At 43.2% G+C, this 15,662-nt stretch overlaps 1 protein-coding gene, 1 long non-coding RNA gene and 1 pseudogene across 2 annotated transcripts in view; 2 read left to right on the forward strand and 1 right to left on the reverse strand.

The window, feature by feature from the left end:
* TPRKB (TP53RK binding protein) overlaps window positions 1-3,398 on the forward strand; it is a 6,879-nt gene extending 3,481 nt beyond the window's left edge. Inside the window, 6 exon segments of the mRNA XM_037736110.1 lie at window positions 227-389; window positions 988-1,078; window positions 1,081-1,109; window positions 2,510-2,588; window positions 2,591-2,682; window positions 3,259-3,398. Of these exon segments, the coding sequence (XP_037592038.1) occupies window positions 227-389; window positions 988-1,078; window positions 1,081-1,109; window positions 2,510-2,588; window positions 2,591-2,682; window positions 3,259-3,345 (541 nt within the window). The 3' untranslated portion in view covers window positions 3,346-3,398.
* Window positions 3,399-4,136: 738 nt separating this feature from the next.
* Window positions 4,137-9,262, forward strand: LOC108299560 (annotated as a pseudogene).
* Window positions 9,263-9,299: 37 nt separating this feature from the next.
* Window positions 9,300-14,848, reverse strand: LOC119470123. The gene is made up of 3 exons (XR_005198992.1): window positions 14,745-14,848; window positions 12,882-14,435; window positions 9,300-10,715 (listed from the first exon to the last, which is right to left on the reverse strand). It is a non-coding gene; the product is annotated as an uncharacterized LOC119470123 (long non-coding RNA).
* Between the last annotated feature and the right edge of the window lie 814 nt (window positions 14,849-15,662).

A 15,662-nucleotide genomic window follows, 5' to 3' on the forward strand; every position in this document is an offset into this window, starting at 1 on the left:
GCTGGGATTACAGGCACGTGCCACCATGCCCAGCTAATTTTTTGTATTTTTTTAGTAGAGACGGGGTTTCACCATGTTGATCAGTATGGTCTCGATCTCTTGACCTCGTGATCCACCCGCCTCGGCCTCCCAAAGTGCTGGGATTACAGGCTTGAGCCACCGCGCCCGGCCCTAATGTTAACTTTTAAACAAAAGATACCTCTTGGTTTTTTCATCTTGTGTGCAGTAGAATCCTGCTTATCTGTGAAATGCAGTTAACATGTCAGCTGGACCTGTTTCCTGAATGCAGGGTGACCCTTCTGTTACTTAAAGATGTAAAAAATGCAGGAGACTTGAGAAGAAAAGCCATGGAAGGGACCATCGATGGATCACTGATAAATCCTACAGTGGTAAATATAAATTTTAAGACTGAATGGATTGGCCAGGTGCAGTGGCTCACACCATAATCCCAGCACTTTGGGAGGCCAAAGTGGGTGGATCACCTGAGGTCAGGAGTTCAAGACCAGCCTGGCCAACATAGTGAAACCCTGTCTCAACTAACAATATAAAAAAATTAGCTGAGCGTGGTGCCAGGTGCCTGTAATCCCAGCTTCTTTGGGAGGCTGAGGCAGGAGAATCACTTGAACCTGGGAGGCAGAGGTTGCAGTGAGCTTCGATTGCACCATTGCACTCCAGTCAGGGTGACAAGAACGAAACTCTCTCTCAAAAAAAATAAAATAAAACACGCCATACAGGGCATTTAAGTATATATTAATTTTTGTCATGTTATAGGGTAGCCTAAAATTCTGTCACCTTTTGGGGAAAAAAATTTTTGTCCAAGTCAGATGAAGCCAGCCTTGACAATAACAGTAAATAGAGGCAGAAGTGCTGGGTCCTGCCCTAGGAAACAGAAATGGTTGTGATCTGGCTCTAAGATGGGAAATGCCTGTGTTTCCAGGCAGTACAGATTCTCCATGTGTAATTAATTCTTTTTGCTCTGTTTGGTAGATTGTTGATCCATTTCAGATACTTGTGGCAGCAAACAAAGCAGTTCACCTCTACAAACTGGGAAAAATGAAGACAAGAACTCTATCTACTGAATTATTTACAACCTTTCCCCAAATAACAATGTAATGTGGACTTTCCTATTTCTGTTGACCTTGTCATAATAACATACGTGTTCCCCAGTGTTGGGTTGGAGGCTAAATTCCTGCAAGCCAGTGGTTAATAATAAACCAGAATAATAGTGAAGAGAGCTCTGGACAGAGAGTTGAGGTTTAACCCTGCCTCTTACTAAGACAGTTTACATGTGAGTAAACAAAAATGTAGCTAAGTTAAGTGACGTGAATATTATCTGTTCTTACCATATAGGGTCAGAAAGACCCCCCCAAGTATTTTTGCTTAAGAAGCTGATAAATTTAATGATAAAACATTAGGCGTGGATATTTTGTGTGCTGGCATGCATATCTTTTCCTCTTCCCATAAACTTGAGTGTGGGATCCACATCCTTTTCATATACCAGGAACTGGCTGGTACCTACAGCAGTCTTTAACACATCCTCACTGACACACCCAGTGCATAGGAAGAGTTTGTGCTTTGAAATGCTTAAGAGTCATGCTTTTCAATGCAGGTTATGGAACTAAAGATATCCCACATATAGCACATGAAAAAAAAAACTGAAATTTTGCTGATGAGGTTTGAGTGTTACTGCAGCTATTAATAACCAGGTACTAATGTCATCTAGAGAAAAGTTAGGAAACTATGGCATAAGTTAAAATACAGATGATTGAAAAGTTGATAAAATGCAGTTATCTCAGCCCGGTAATAGAGTTGCCCAGTACCTGGAATAAGATTTACTAATTACTGTTTCCTTAAGATCACTGGACATAATTCAGGAAACTCTTGAATTCGGTAAATATCTATTGAACTTTTCCCTGTTCCATTTATAGCTCTAGGGGCACAAGAAAGAAATAAACAAAACAAGTTAAAAATGCCCTAAGATAAATGATATAATGGGAAATGAATTCAAATCTAGGGGTACAGCAATGAAGCCATTCATTTCAGAGGAAGGAGGGTATAGTGGGGAGTGGCATTGGAACTGTGGAGCTTGAGACACGTGTTCAGCAGCGAAGTCATGGGGAGATGGGACATGCGAGCAGAGGACAAAGCTTGGCCACAGGCAGAAAGGCATGAAATATGACTGGAACCCCAGGAAGGCCAGACTGGCCAGAAGGCAGAGGCGCCTGGCTGGAGGGCCACTTGGCGCCAGAGGGAGGTGGTAGTTTCGTGCAGTGCAAAGAAGGTTGGGCTTGATTCCATAGGAACAAGGTGTACCTTAAGCAGGGAGTGCTTTCAAGGAAGTACCAATGGATGTTGGAAAGGAATCGAAGTGAAAACCTAAGCAGTGAGAACTGTTAGGACATGAAAAGTAAGAGCCTGAGCAAGGAAGAAGGCAGATGAGGAAATGTTTCAGACATAGGAAACAATGGTTAATTGCTTTGTTTTTTGTTTTTTCATTTTTTTCTCTTAGGTTTCAGAGGCTTTGAAAAAATTTGGTATCTCAGCAAAAGACACTTCAATTCTAATTGTTTACATTGAAGAGGGAGAAAAATAAATCAAGAATACCTAATATCTCAAGTAGAAGGTCATCAGGTTTCTCTGGAAAATCTTCCTGAAATAACAAATATTACAGACGTCAAAAAGGTTTGCCAGTCCATGTTTTTATAAGGAGTGTGATAGATGAGCAGTAATGCTGATGCTGTCTGCCTATTGATCACTAGGGCTCCTTATTTATTTATTTATTTTTTGAACTTTTGAGAAAGTTAATTTTTTAAATTACTTAAAAAATAATTATAATACAATGAACTGGGAGGTGTGGGCTTATGTAGAATATAATTACAAACTAAGCTGAATTACAAACTAAGCTGACATAAGCATTCTCCACACTAAGGAAGTGAATTCCTTTAAATATCAGACTTACATATTATATTTAACATGTAAAATAAATTTAGTATGAAGTTAATATTTATATATGTGCTGTTAAAATGGATAGAAATTTGGTTTTTATGTTCTTGGAAGTTGCCTCCATAGCAGCAGTTTAAAAGGAAGACAAGTAATAAATTTCCATCTACTTTGAATATTTTAATCACATTTGTTGTTTGTTATTCCATGAACTCAATAATTGAATGAGGAATAATTTCATTTACACAAGTTTATATAATGACAATTAGTAGTGAATGACTTTATCAGCAAGTCATAATGTATCTTTCATTTTTACAGATATATAAACTCTCTTCACAAGAAGAAAGTATTGGGACAGTATTGGATGGTATCATTTGTAGAATGTCAACAAAAGATGTTTTGTGAAATGTCAAAAATATTAACAGAAATTCTCAGCATTAAAGAAAACATTGATATTCCTTTCCTGATTATAAAACTAATATATGTTCATTATAGAAAAGTTTAAATCACAGAATAGTATAAAAAAGAAAAACACTTCTAGTGCTACCTCATATTATTTTAAAAGATAATCAGTTACTATTATTTGTTATTATCTTCTACGGTTCTATTTCTGTTCAAATGTATTTTATTTTTATATAATTGGAATAAAAATTCCAAACACTTGTGGAATGCCTACAGTATACTAGGTTCTTGCCTTAGTGATTTTTTTTTATAGAGATGAGGTCTCACTATGTTGCCCAGACTGGTCTCAAACTCCTGGACTCCAGTGATGCTTCTGCTGCACCCCCCAAAGTGCTGGGATTACAGGCATGAGCCACCAAGCCCAACTGGTTATTGTTTTTAAGTTTTTTGCCTTGGTGATTTTATACCCATCAGTTCACCTCCCTCTCCTTACTTACCATGGCTACTCCAGCTCACCCCTTGCAAGCCTCTGGATCCTAGTTCTAAGTGTTTTTCACTTGTAGGAACTCATTTAATTCTCACAGCAACCTTATGAGGTAGATACTGTTATTACCCCCATTTTACACACAAGGCCCAGGGGCAGCTCCTGTGCAGAGGAGCTCACTGCAGGTGGTCACTCACAGGGACACTTCAGCAGAGCTCCCACCCTTCTTCCTGGCAGAGGCCCAAGTGGAAGTGAGGGTGTTCCTCATGGAAAGAAGAAAAGTTGTGCCAGGGGAGCTCTGAGGGTGTACATGGAGCCTAGGCAAGGGGGCAGCCAGGGCCACAGCAGGATTGGTGCCCCTGCTCCCCAGGAACCCCCACCGACCTTACCCTTACTGCCATTGCCCCTTGTCCTCTACAGGGCAAAGAGCCTGTGTGGGAGGGGGAGTCAGAACGCAACCCCAAGAAGTCAGACTCCAGCTGCTGAGGCAGGTCTGTGGCCCCAGCCGGGAGCCATGGCTTCCTGAGCACTCCCACCGTATCCCTGACCCTGTCGGGTTATCACAGGAGGGCTCCATCTGTTTCCTCCAGGTTCACATTCACCTTGACCAACACCTGTCCCCGCGACAGGATCCTCATCTCCCAGTCTCCCTTTTTCAGGGGTGCACTGAGCAAGCAGGGATAGGCCTCTTGGGGTCCCCTGTAGTGGAAGCAGGTACAAGGTGGGATGGGGAGAGTCTAACTGCCACTTGCACTCACCCAGGAGTGTCAGCAATGAAAGACAATGAATTCCTTAGTTCTGCCGCTGATGGTACCTGAAGGGTGTGGAAGGCCTAAGCGTGGGTTCTAAATTCCTTCCCAGCTTCCTGACCCTCTAAGTCTGTCCACTGGCAATGGGGAAATAGAATTACAATCAGTCCCAGCAAGCCTCTGCAGAGGTAGAAGAGGAAGAAAACAGTTTCATCACTGAATAGGCATTAACCCAGAGTGAGATGCACATCACAGGCAATGATCCACTAAGGCGCTGCAAAGACAGAAATCTCATTGCTAAACTAGCCAGTGGGCCCAACCCATTGCACACTGCACACTTTCTCAAGAAAAGCCATGCTTAGTCAGGGGACTGCACAGCACCTTTGGTCACACCCATTTCATTCGAGATTCAACCGCAATTTACCTGACCACCTGCATTTGCTAATTACATTTCAGAAATGATCAAATTTAATAGTTTCCAACCTTTTGGGATCGCAGACACCTTTGGAGATCTGATGCAGAAAGTGAGCCCACAAATTTGCACACCACTGCGGGTTTAAGGAGCCCCTGAGGTACCCACACAGCCCTTCACAGTTAGCTGAGGGAGCTGCAGCTGAGCCCTGTCTCCCGAGGCAGAGGTCTGGGCTTAGTGGGAAAAACAGCACCCATGTCACGGCAGGCGGCAGCAGCTCACTGGCTATGCCAAGTCTGATTAAGAAAACTCTGGTGTGCATTTTTTTTTGTTTTTGAGACAGAGTATCACTCTGTTTCCCAGGCTGGAGTGCAGTGGTGCTAACTTGGCTAACTGCAACCTCTGCCTCCTGGGTTTAAACAATTATCCTGCCTCAGCCTCCTGAGAGGCTGGGACTACAGGTGTATGCCACCACACCTCACAAATTTTTATATTTTTAGTAGAGACAGGGTTTCACTATGTCGGCCAGGCTGGCCTTGAATTCCTGACCTCAGGAGATCCACCCACTGGGATTACAGGCATGAGCAACCGCACCCAGCCCTGGTGAGCATTTTTGAGATGCTGCATTTTAGAGGCTTTGTTTCAGGTTTTCCATGTGGCTGATCAGTTCTGTGTTCAAGGCTGGCTGTCAAGAGTGGACTGGAATTGCTGGGGCTACACATCAGCACTGCAGAGAGGCAGATGAACTGCAACAATAGTCTCTTCCCAGGAGTACAACAAAATCTCAGTGACAGGAGCCTCTGTCCCTGACCCCAAAGCGTCCTGTCCTCACCTCTGTGGGCTTCTGAAAGGAACAGAAAGGGCCAAGGCCAAACCCGCACCTGCACGTGGGGAAAGAATCTCAGCAGAATCCAGGTGGCCCACGGCTCCCTTATCCCATGAGCCATGGAGTTCAGGGTTCAGGAAAATCTGGCCATGCACCCTGCACCATGATGTGAGGCTTTCTAAAGTCCTGCAATCCTGAGACCCCAGCCAATGGAACAGACCCCCTCTTAGTCAAGGGGATCCCAGGGAAACCTGAAAAAATGAATTCCTGGCCATGATGGAAGGGGAGGTCAGAGAAGCCTCCTGAGAGCCTGTACTTTGGAGTATAGGGCCCAAAACCGACCAGCATGAATGTTAAAATAGGTATCATTAGATTATTCAGAACAGACTCTGTGACCATCAGGTACAGATTAAGAACAACACCTGAGACCATGCAAGGCCAGAATTAACACACAACCTAGAAACCAGAGTCTCCTTCAATGGGTTTTAAATTGACTCAGGATACTGTGGCTGACTTACCTCTCTGACTCTGGGACAGCATCACAGGACAGAGGCAAACCCTCTCTCTCTCAACTGAAGCATTCATCTGTACTGACTTTATGTCTTTAGACAAAGCTGAACTCTTTCAACCAACTGCCAATCAGAAAATCTTCGTATCCACTTGTGACCTATAATGACCTTCCCCCACCCTACTTGAAGATAACCAACCTTGTTAGGTTGAATCAATGTACACTTTCCATGGTTGATTTATGATGTTACTCCAATTCCTGTCCCCTCAAATGTGTAAAACGACTGTCCCGGGCAAACTTTTTCAAGACCCCTTGAGACTTCCTGAGGCCATGGCCATTAATTGGCTCAGAAGATACCTCTTACAGATAATTTAAGAGTTAGGTGCTTTTGTTAACAAGCCCAGCCAGAGGACTTGGCACACCCTTTGCTCAACTTGGGAATTCCCAAACTGGCTACAGGCCCCGCCTTCCCCTACCAACCAGCACACTCTTCCTCTCTGTCCACCATCAGTTTCACCTGTGCTCACCTGGGTGGGTCTCTTTCAGCTGCTGATCTGCACCTGTTTCCCACCCCTCCTGACTCAAGGGCGCCCCCTCTGTGGGCAGTGCTCGCTGTCACTCAGCCCCAGTCCCTGAGCTCCCTAGGGTTCTCCATCTCTATGGGGTGCTGATATCCTCGGGCCAGGCGTCCTTTAGTATAACCTGGCTCCTGCTATGAAATGTACATCTAGTTCCTAGAGAGTGTGACTGAGTCCCCATGTAAACCTTCTCTGTCCCTGGACTGCGGGGCATAGCCCTCACCTTTCTGCTGGTGGTGAGCAATGAAGCAGACAGTGTCAACTGGGCTGGCAAACACCTAAGTCCTATACGGTGCCAGTCTCGTGAGAAAGCTGACACCATGCATGGAATAGCAGTAAAACACCAGGTCAAACCCACTTTCAGGCCACCCTGTCTGTCTTCCTAGAGTTGGTGGTTTCCTGCGCCTCTATTACTTAAGGTAATTTTAGGTGCCTTTTTGATTCCTGCGATGTAAAACTCCTGTCAAGTTCACCCTCCTAACAGTTATTCTGGATGTGACATCTCCACCATTGTCCTGTTCCCGGAGCCCCATCAGGGGTGTCCTCCTGGGTGGCAGCCACACCTCTGACATCTGGTGCCTTCATGCCAAGCCCAGGCCTGGCACACTGCAGACCCTCAGCCTGCCGGGCTCTCCTGCCCCGGGCTCATTCCCTGCAACCACATAGAGGAATGCACTTGGGAATGCACTCCCTGCTGTGTTACAGCCCAGCAATTTGATCCCAGGGTTTATGATTACCAAAAATTCAGGAGCCAACCAATGAGGGGGCAGCTAGCTTGCTTTCCAGGGGTGGTTGGGCCCTGGACACTATCTTCTGGATGCCAGTGAATGGCTGAGAGCTGAGGCTCTCTGGACACTCAAGTCTCTTGTGGTGACAGGTGAGGGGACATGGGTGCAAGAACAGGGCTCTCAGCCTGCACCTTCCTTGGGATCTGGAGGTTGGGCTGTTTTTTGTGCTTGGCCCTTATGCTCTTCTCAGCAACCTAAACATTTGTTATCAAGGGAGAAGGTGTCTTTCCTGAAACTCATGTTTGGATACAGGTTTTCTGCAATGTATGGTCCTTGGAGAAAGAACAAAGGGGTTGGATATGTGGCCTGCCTGCAGTAGGTGCCTCCTCAATGCACCAAGAACCTGAGAGATCCAGGAAAGGGGAAAAGAGGGAGGAGGGGTGAGTAGTTCATCTATCAAGTTTTTATAGATGAAGAAACAGAGGCTCAGAGCGGTTAAGCAACATGCCCAAGGTCACACAGCTAAAAGGGGATGAAACCAGATTCCAGTGCAGGTCTTTCTGACCCTACCTTCTCCCAGTGGCAGAGGCCTGCTTCCTCGTGGGCAAAAGCAGAAAGACATACCCTTTAGCAGTCTCCCGTGCTTGGAAGGCTGGAAGCCATGCAGGCATTCACCTGGTTTCCTCTCTCTTCCTCAGGACTGCTATAAAGGTGTGCAGGGAGTCTAGCTCTCTTTTCTGGACTTTTGAGATTTCAGAAATAGAAGTACGTCCACGGCTCCTTATCACATCCGCAAATACCGAGAGAGCTACCACAAGTGTGTCATGGGTTTCTTCTCCACAGGGGTGAATGAACACACCTTGACCACCTTCCTCCAATTGCTGAAGCTGCCCCAAGCACTTGTGCTCTTACCCGGGGGGCCGCTCACACAACTCCTGCTCTCTGGCTCTTGGCTCCTCATGGTGTTCAGCCTCAGCCTCAGCCTCCTCTGTGCCCTGTGGTTCTTTGCCAAACATCCCTGGAGGAAGTATGAAGACAGGACACTGCGCACAGACATGTCTGACATACCAAATCCTACCTGAGTGAGCGTGGCTCTTGCTTCTGGGTGGCTGAGTTTGAAGATAAAGTGTTGGGCATGGTGGGAGCTCTGCCCATTGATGATCCCACCTTGAGGGAGAAACAGTTGCAGCTTCGTCACCTCTTCGTAGATATTGCGCACCATCATCAGGGGACAGAAAAAGCCCTGGTCAGGACTGTCCTCCAGTTTGCCTGGGACCAGGGCTACAGTAAAGTTGTCCTTGGCATGAATACATTGTAGTTCTCTGCCCTGGCCCTCTACCAGGGCATGGGCTTCTGGGAGACTGGTCAGTCCTACCTCACCTTGATTGGGAGGCTAGTGGCTGTTCCTACAGTTCATTTCATCTACCACCTCCCTTCTGCTCAGGCAGGGGGGTCTGTGATCTCTTTCTTTGTGTATTGGTTAGAATAGAATCCACTCTGCTGTAGCAGTACGCAGTCTCCAACCTTCCAGTGCAATGACACAATAAAAGCTTATTGTCCATTCTCATCTGTGTCCCTTGTGTTTGATTGTAGGGTGGCTTCTGGGGTTCTGCTTCTTTCAGTCTTTTTGGGTCTTTTCTGTGTTGATAAAAAGAGTCAAACTCTGTAAAATATTTTCAGAGATTTATTCTGAGCCAAATATGAGTGACCAGGGTGTAAGAGTTAAAGAAAGAGGAAAGAAACACACAAAGTGGCTGAACAGTCAAAGACAGGTTTATTCTGGAGAATAAACTTTAGAGGGGCTTTTGCCAATTTCAGTCAGGAGCACTCTCTCTTACAGACTAAAAGCACTTAAGGGTTTTAGGGTGAGAGTTTATCACAGGCTTGGAATGTTTCTGTGTGGAGAAGTTTATTGCAGGGTTGGAATATCTCTGGTCAGAGAGGTGGTTACCTTGGGACTGACATCTCTCTGGCCAGAGGGGAGGTTATCTCAGGGCTGGCATGTCTCTGGTCGGGGAGGGGTTTATCTTAGAGTTGGAATGTTTCTGGTCGGAGATGTCATTTGTGGTACATGGGCATGCTGGCATTAAGCATTAGGATGATGGCCTTTGGGTTGGAATTAGATGGTTGATCAAGGGGAACTTTAAAATGGTGGTGCTTGTCCAAGACAGAGATGCTCCTGCTCTGTTAATCCAGACCCTATGGTTACAAAAAGGACAAGGGGTGGCATTTTCTTTCTGGCTACTTCCTGCTGATAGGAGGATGGAGAGTTTTCTGGTCTCAGATTGACTGAAGGAGTAACGCTGTCTGTGGATGTTTTTGGGTAGTTATCTGTGAAATGGCCATGATCCTGTCAGTTAAAAATCTTTTAAAAAGATTAAATAGGCTGGGTAAAAACATTAGTCCTAGGCATATCATTAGGAGAGGGCCCTCAAATGGGATGACCCATGCTATGATTTTGTTCCCAAACCAAGAATTTATTTAACTGTTTTGGTATTCCCATAGATTTTGGCCCTTCCCTCAAGTTATTTAACAGTGTTTCTTACTAGGCCCGATTGGTTGAGATAGAATCAACATTCCTTAACTTAGTGAGAGGCAGAGGTGCATGTTTGGAAAGGCCCATGTGTTATTTTCTGTTAGTAAACATTAATTAAAAGACAAATCATGGTAGGACTGGTTTGCTTTCTTATACTTGGTTTAAGTATTTGCATACAGTGCAGCAAGAATAATTATGTATTACATAGGCCTTTTAAATTAACATTGATGGAACTTTGTTCCATAGAAGGAATCTGAGATAAGATCTTTTAGAGCTGAGCCCAGCCATGGACCTGTACCATTAAATACCTATGTGTTGGGTGAATTCCTCTCCCCTTGAGGTTTTAAGATAACTTGGGGTTCCTGGCCTGTCAGAAAGTGATATTGTTTACTTACCACAGACCAGAAACCCTGTACGGGGACTGTGTACACAAAAAATTAGGCCAGTTTCCAAGGGCTTTCTTGGCTTCATAAGTCAAGTTAGATTTCTTAAAGGGGAGCACACCATTCCAGTCAAAGCCTTAGTAGAATAACCAGTTTTTCCAATTGTTTCCTGTTACAAAACAAAATAGATACGTATTGCACTTATGCAAATAACTATATTGCCCTAACTTAAAAATACTAAAAAAAAGAAATGAAAAAGATTACTTTAGTCTCTAGAGGACCAGAAACAAGACAACAATCATTTATGGATGACAAGAAGTGTTAGTTAAAAGTCACAATTGTCAAGGATATCTGTTACTTTTGTTGCACACAATAATTTTAATATAATAATTACAATTATTACTGATAAAGCACACTAAAATACATCAGAATTATAGGAGCCTCCTATAACTTTGGAACACATACCAATAACATATTTATACAAATATAGCCCAAAGAATGCCAAACACCATTTTATATTTGACAATGCTTCCTATATGATTTTATACCAAATAAGCTAAATTTTACCTTTATATTAGTGGGCTATTAATGTTAAACTCACTTTTTAATAAAACCTTGTAGATACATTTACCAAATTTTAATGTTTAACCATAAGGTAAGGTTTTTATAGACCCTTTTTAACCCTTTACATACTTTTTATAATGTTTGTTAAAGAGCAAGTTAGTGCTTTAAGAGAAATCCATTGTGCTTTTCTTTTCTTGCTCAATTTACAGAAAACTAGATGATACCCCTTCAACTTTAGCCAATATGTTTACAAACAGAATTTCCTTTTAAATTCTTAAACCTTCAAAACAATTCTTTAGCCTTTTGATCTAGGTAAAAAACCACATTCTCATTCCTCCTTATAATCTTTTTACCAAAAGTATATGTAAACTGCTTTTTCAATAGTCTTAAATACATGTTACACTGTTAACTTTTAGCAACCTTTACTTTTGTTGCTAAGTTTCGGATTTTAATTATGTACTAGGTGTAAAGTCTAAGACCTAGACAGAAGTGCAAATAAGGTTTGGCTTCTTCCAGCATTTAACTCCATATGTCCTAGGTCATACCCAGTTGCAAAGCAGGCAAGTTGTACAGCTACGAGTTATAGTGGCATTTTATAAAGCATTCATGAGGTCTAATCACTTTTAAATTGTACAACACTTCCTGCACAAATCCCTTTTATAAAATTTTTTACAACTTTCACAATCTCTGACATGCTTCAACTTTCTGACTTGTTGTAAACATCCCTTTCTTTAAACGAGTGAATTTACTTTAGGACAAGAATTTACCATTTAAGATTCTTTTCATATGAACTCTTTTTCCTTAATATCTTTTGCATAGCTAGGAGTCATGGCTATTTTCACATGTTCCCAAGCCTTTTCTATTTTTATTAACTTATAGTTTAGCTTTGAAACAAAGATGATAACAGTTCTTTCCCAGAACAAACTTCCTTCATGTCTGTGGACTAGACTGCCTAAGGCCACATATTAGGAATTAGGATATTTTGCTGGGTGTGGTGGCACATGCCTGTAGTCCCAGCTACTCAGGAGGCTGAGGCAGGAAAATCACTTGAACCCGGGAGGCAGAGAGGCAGAGGTTGCAGTGAGCTGAGATCACGCCATTGTACTCCAGCCTAGGCGACAGAGTGTGACTCTGTCTAAAAAAAAAACCAAAAAAAGGGGGAAAAAAAAAGAAAGCAACAACAACAAAAAAGAAGTTAGGATCTTTTACTAAATAGTTCAAGATGTAGTTATCTTCATTAAACCAATATTGTTTCATTTATTAAAGAATTAAACAAGCAAAGATTACTGTGTTTGGGCTGAGTTACAGTTTTGTAGCCTCTATGCCAATTTTGACATCTTATAGTATTTGGCAGAGACAAGTCTGGAATTGCTTGATTAATAAATGCAAACAAAAATATATGCTGGCAACTCTTAAGACATTTCTAATCTTACTGTACCAGTAAGTTTTAAAGATTGAAGTCACATGAACTGAAAGTTTTCACAGCTTTTACTTTTCCCCTAAAAATATTTGATTTAAATGCTTATTTTAATTAGACCAATTAATTAGAGCTTTTTAAATAGACACTGGACATATAACACATATATAGCAACACAGACGACCAGAAGAAGATCCAGTAGTCGTAAGATTTTTTTTCGTTGTTAATTTCCCAGCTGGATTATTGGCCTTTAGGTGAGGCCTTTTAAGAACAGGGCTAGGAAAACAGTTTCCAGGGCCTAATAAACAAGTATAGTTGAAAGACAAAGACAGATTTTGATAAGTACTTACTCACCTCTAATTCCAGGGGTTCCGTGACGAAGACAGAGATTTCTCCCAAAATGGGATTTATGGTGCTTTTCTGTTTTTCCAAGGAGTCCAGGGCCACCGGAAGTCATTTCAGGGTCTTTCATGCATGCACCAAGAGTCGCAAGAGTGAAAAAAAGTATTTAATTCGACGGGGGAAAAATCTTTTCCAGGAAAACAAGATTTATGAATAGAAAAACATAAAGGCCTTTTGAATATACTCATAGTTTGGATATCCATTTTAATTAAGCTGGGCGCTTTTTATCAGGGGTGAGAGTGGAGGCTAGAATTATATGAATATCATGCCAAGTTAAATTAAAGGACTGGGTTATGTGTATGAATTCCCCACGACAATGAGATGGATCTTCAGAGAAAGATCCAGATGCTGTTTGATTTGTGACAAGTCAGACATGGAGAAAGGGACAAGAACTCCAGCAATGCCTTCAACCCCAGCCACTTCCTGGAGAGGGAGAATGGCAGAGGTGATTTGACTGGTTAGAGTAGTTTTTGAATGGCTAACAAGTGGAAAAGGAGGAGGAGCAGGGTTTAGGGCAGAATGCTTGGGGGCAGGAGGGGCCACCAGGGCTGAAGGTTTGGCCAGGTGAGCAACGGATGCAGGGGGATGAGAATATGGAGAGGGTTCACCTGTAGGGTCAAAAGGGGTTTCAGAGGAAGGGGTTGAGAAGGAAGGAGTTTTGGAGGAAGGAGAGACCCGGGAGGGTTTTCATTAATAAGAAGAATTTCATGATGGGGTGCAAGCTTGGCACAGGAAGGGTCAGAATCTAAGGTAGAAGAAAGCCTGAATATAAAGAAGCTCTCGCCATTTGCCATTCCTGGTTATAAAGTTATCAAGGTCCCTGAGAATCTGAAAGTCAAAGGCATCATTTGTGGGCCATTGCTTGTCATTATCTAATTTGTGTTGGGGCCAGACCATGTTGCAATAAAAAAAAAAAAAAAAAAACACTTTGGCTTTATGCTTCCCATAAGCCAAGTTTGGTGAGGTTGTGAAGGAGACAGGCCAGTAGGAATCTGGGACTGCCAGCTCCTCTGGCACTCATGTGGACTGGTAAGAGAAAACCAAGGGTGTCTGTTTTGTTCTAGGCATTTCCAGACAAAAGACAGAGACCTAGAATCCTTTTCATGAAGAGGATGATCAAGCTGAGAAGAAACTGGGTGTCCCCAAGATTTCTTCTAGCTTAGTCCCATTGGTCCTCCGAGAACTGGGATGTCAGACCTGACTTTCCTGGGTACTGCAAGAAGGTCAGGGAAGGGCAGATCTTACCAGTTGGCTGGATTAATGTCTGATGTTGGATGTTCCGTTGGAATTGGCAAAGGGCCTTTTGGATGGGAGCCACACGAGGAAGACAGAGAAGGGAGGATGAGGGAGGAGGAGGGGACAAGGGTTAGAGAGCAAAATACTCCCCATTGTGGGTGGTTGGAGATGGATTCCTGAGACCTGAGGGTTTTGAGAACCTCCTGGGGAGTAGTCCCAGCCCAAGCCTTGCAGTCCCCTTCAGGTTAGTTGTCCTTCTCATGCAAATTGCTTGAAAAGTGAAGTGAGAGACAACATGGGGTAGTGAGTGGCCAGACACTCAGGATCCAGCAGGATGAGCTGCTGCTGCCCACTGCCTCCTGGGTTGCAAGAGAGCCTCTACCCACAACACCCATCCCAGGTTTTGGCACCAAGTGTAAGAGTTAAAAAAAGAGGAAAGAAACATGAAAAGTGGCTCAACCATCAAAGACAGGTGTATGTTGAAGAATAAAGCTGAGAAAAGCTTTGACCAATTTTGGTCAGGAGAGCTCTCCCTTACAGACTGAGAATATTTAAGGGTTTTAGGATGAGCTCACTTACCACAGGCTTGGAATGTTTCTGTGTCTCAGAGAGCAGACTTCAGAGAGAGCAGGTTATAAAATGTTACTCAACGGACTTAAAAGGGTGCCTGGCTCTTAGTTGATTATCTCCTGGATTTGGAAAAGAAGGAAGGAAATATATACAATATACAGAGTTAAGTAAAACCCATCTGATGAGAATTTATGGTTTGTAGGGCATGACTCCCCAAACCCCTTAGATAGGAATTTGGGCAAGATAAAAATATCAGCTTAGTCCTCATCTGTTTTATTTTCCGGTGTCATGAAAATGTTCCATTAAAAAAACACAAAATAATAATAAACATTTATTCAGTGTATGAATCTGCAGGTCGGCAATTTTGGCTGGGCTTGGCTGGCAGCTCCTCTGGTCTCAGACTGCATTGTATAAGTGCTGTGGGGTTGGCTGAAGGGACAGGGCAACAGGGCTCTTTCAACTTCCAACAGGCTAGCTCAGGCATCATTTCAAATAAATTGCAAAGGAGCAAAAACAAAAGCAGAAACAACAAAATATGTTTTGAAGCCCCTGCAGGTATGACATCTGCTGTCATTCCAGTCTCAGGGGTAGAGAGAAAGCCACCTCTGCAGTCAGCGGACCTACAAAGTCACATAGCAAAGGGCTGGGATGCAGCCAGGGGAGAAAGATCAAGGCCAGCATCTCAATCAATCCACTCTAGCACCAAGGTTTCTGTGGAGGGGACAAGGGCCACTGGGGATGGAGTCCGGGGTTTAATCTGGGCTATCTAAAAATATTAAAAATACTTATTGCTTAATTCACTTAAAATAATAATAAGCATGTTACATGGTAACATAAGTAACCTATTTTTAGCATGCAAATTAGAAATTCTTTCTAAAACAAAAAAGTGTTGGTGAGAAGAATGGCACTGTTTTTTTAACAAAGCTC

This window comes from Cebus imitator, unplaced genomic scaffold (assembly GCF_001604975.1).
Source record: "Cebus imitator isolate Cc_AM_T3 unplaced genomic scaffold, Cebus_imitator-1.0 Scaffold23, whole genome shotgun sequence".
Classification (NCBI taxonomy): Eukaryota; Metazoa; Chordata; class Mammalia; order Primates; family Cebidae; genus Cebus; species Cebus imitator.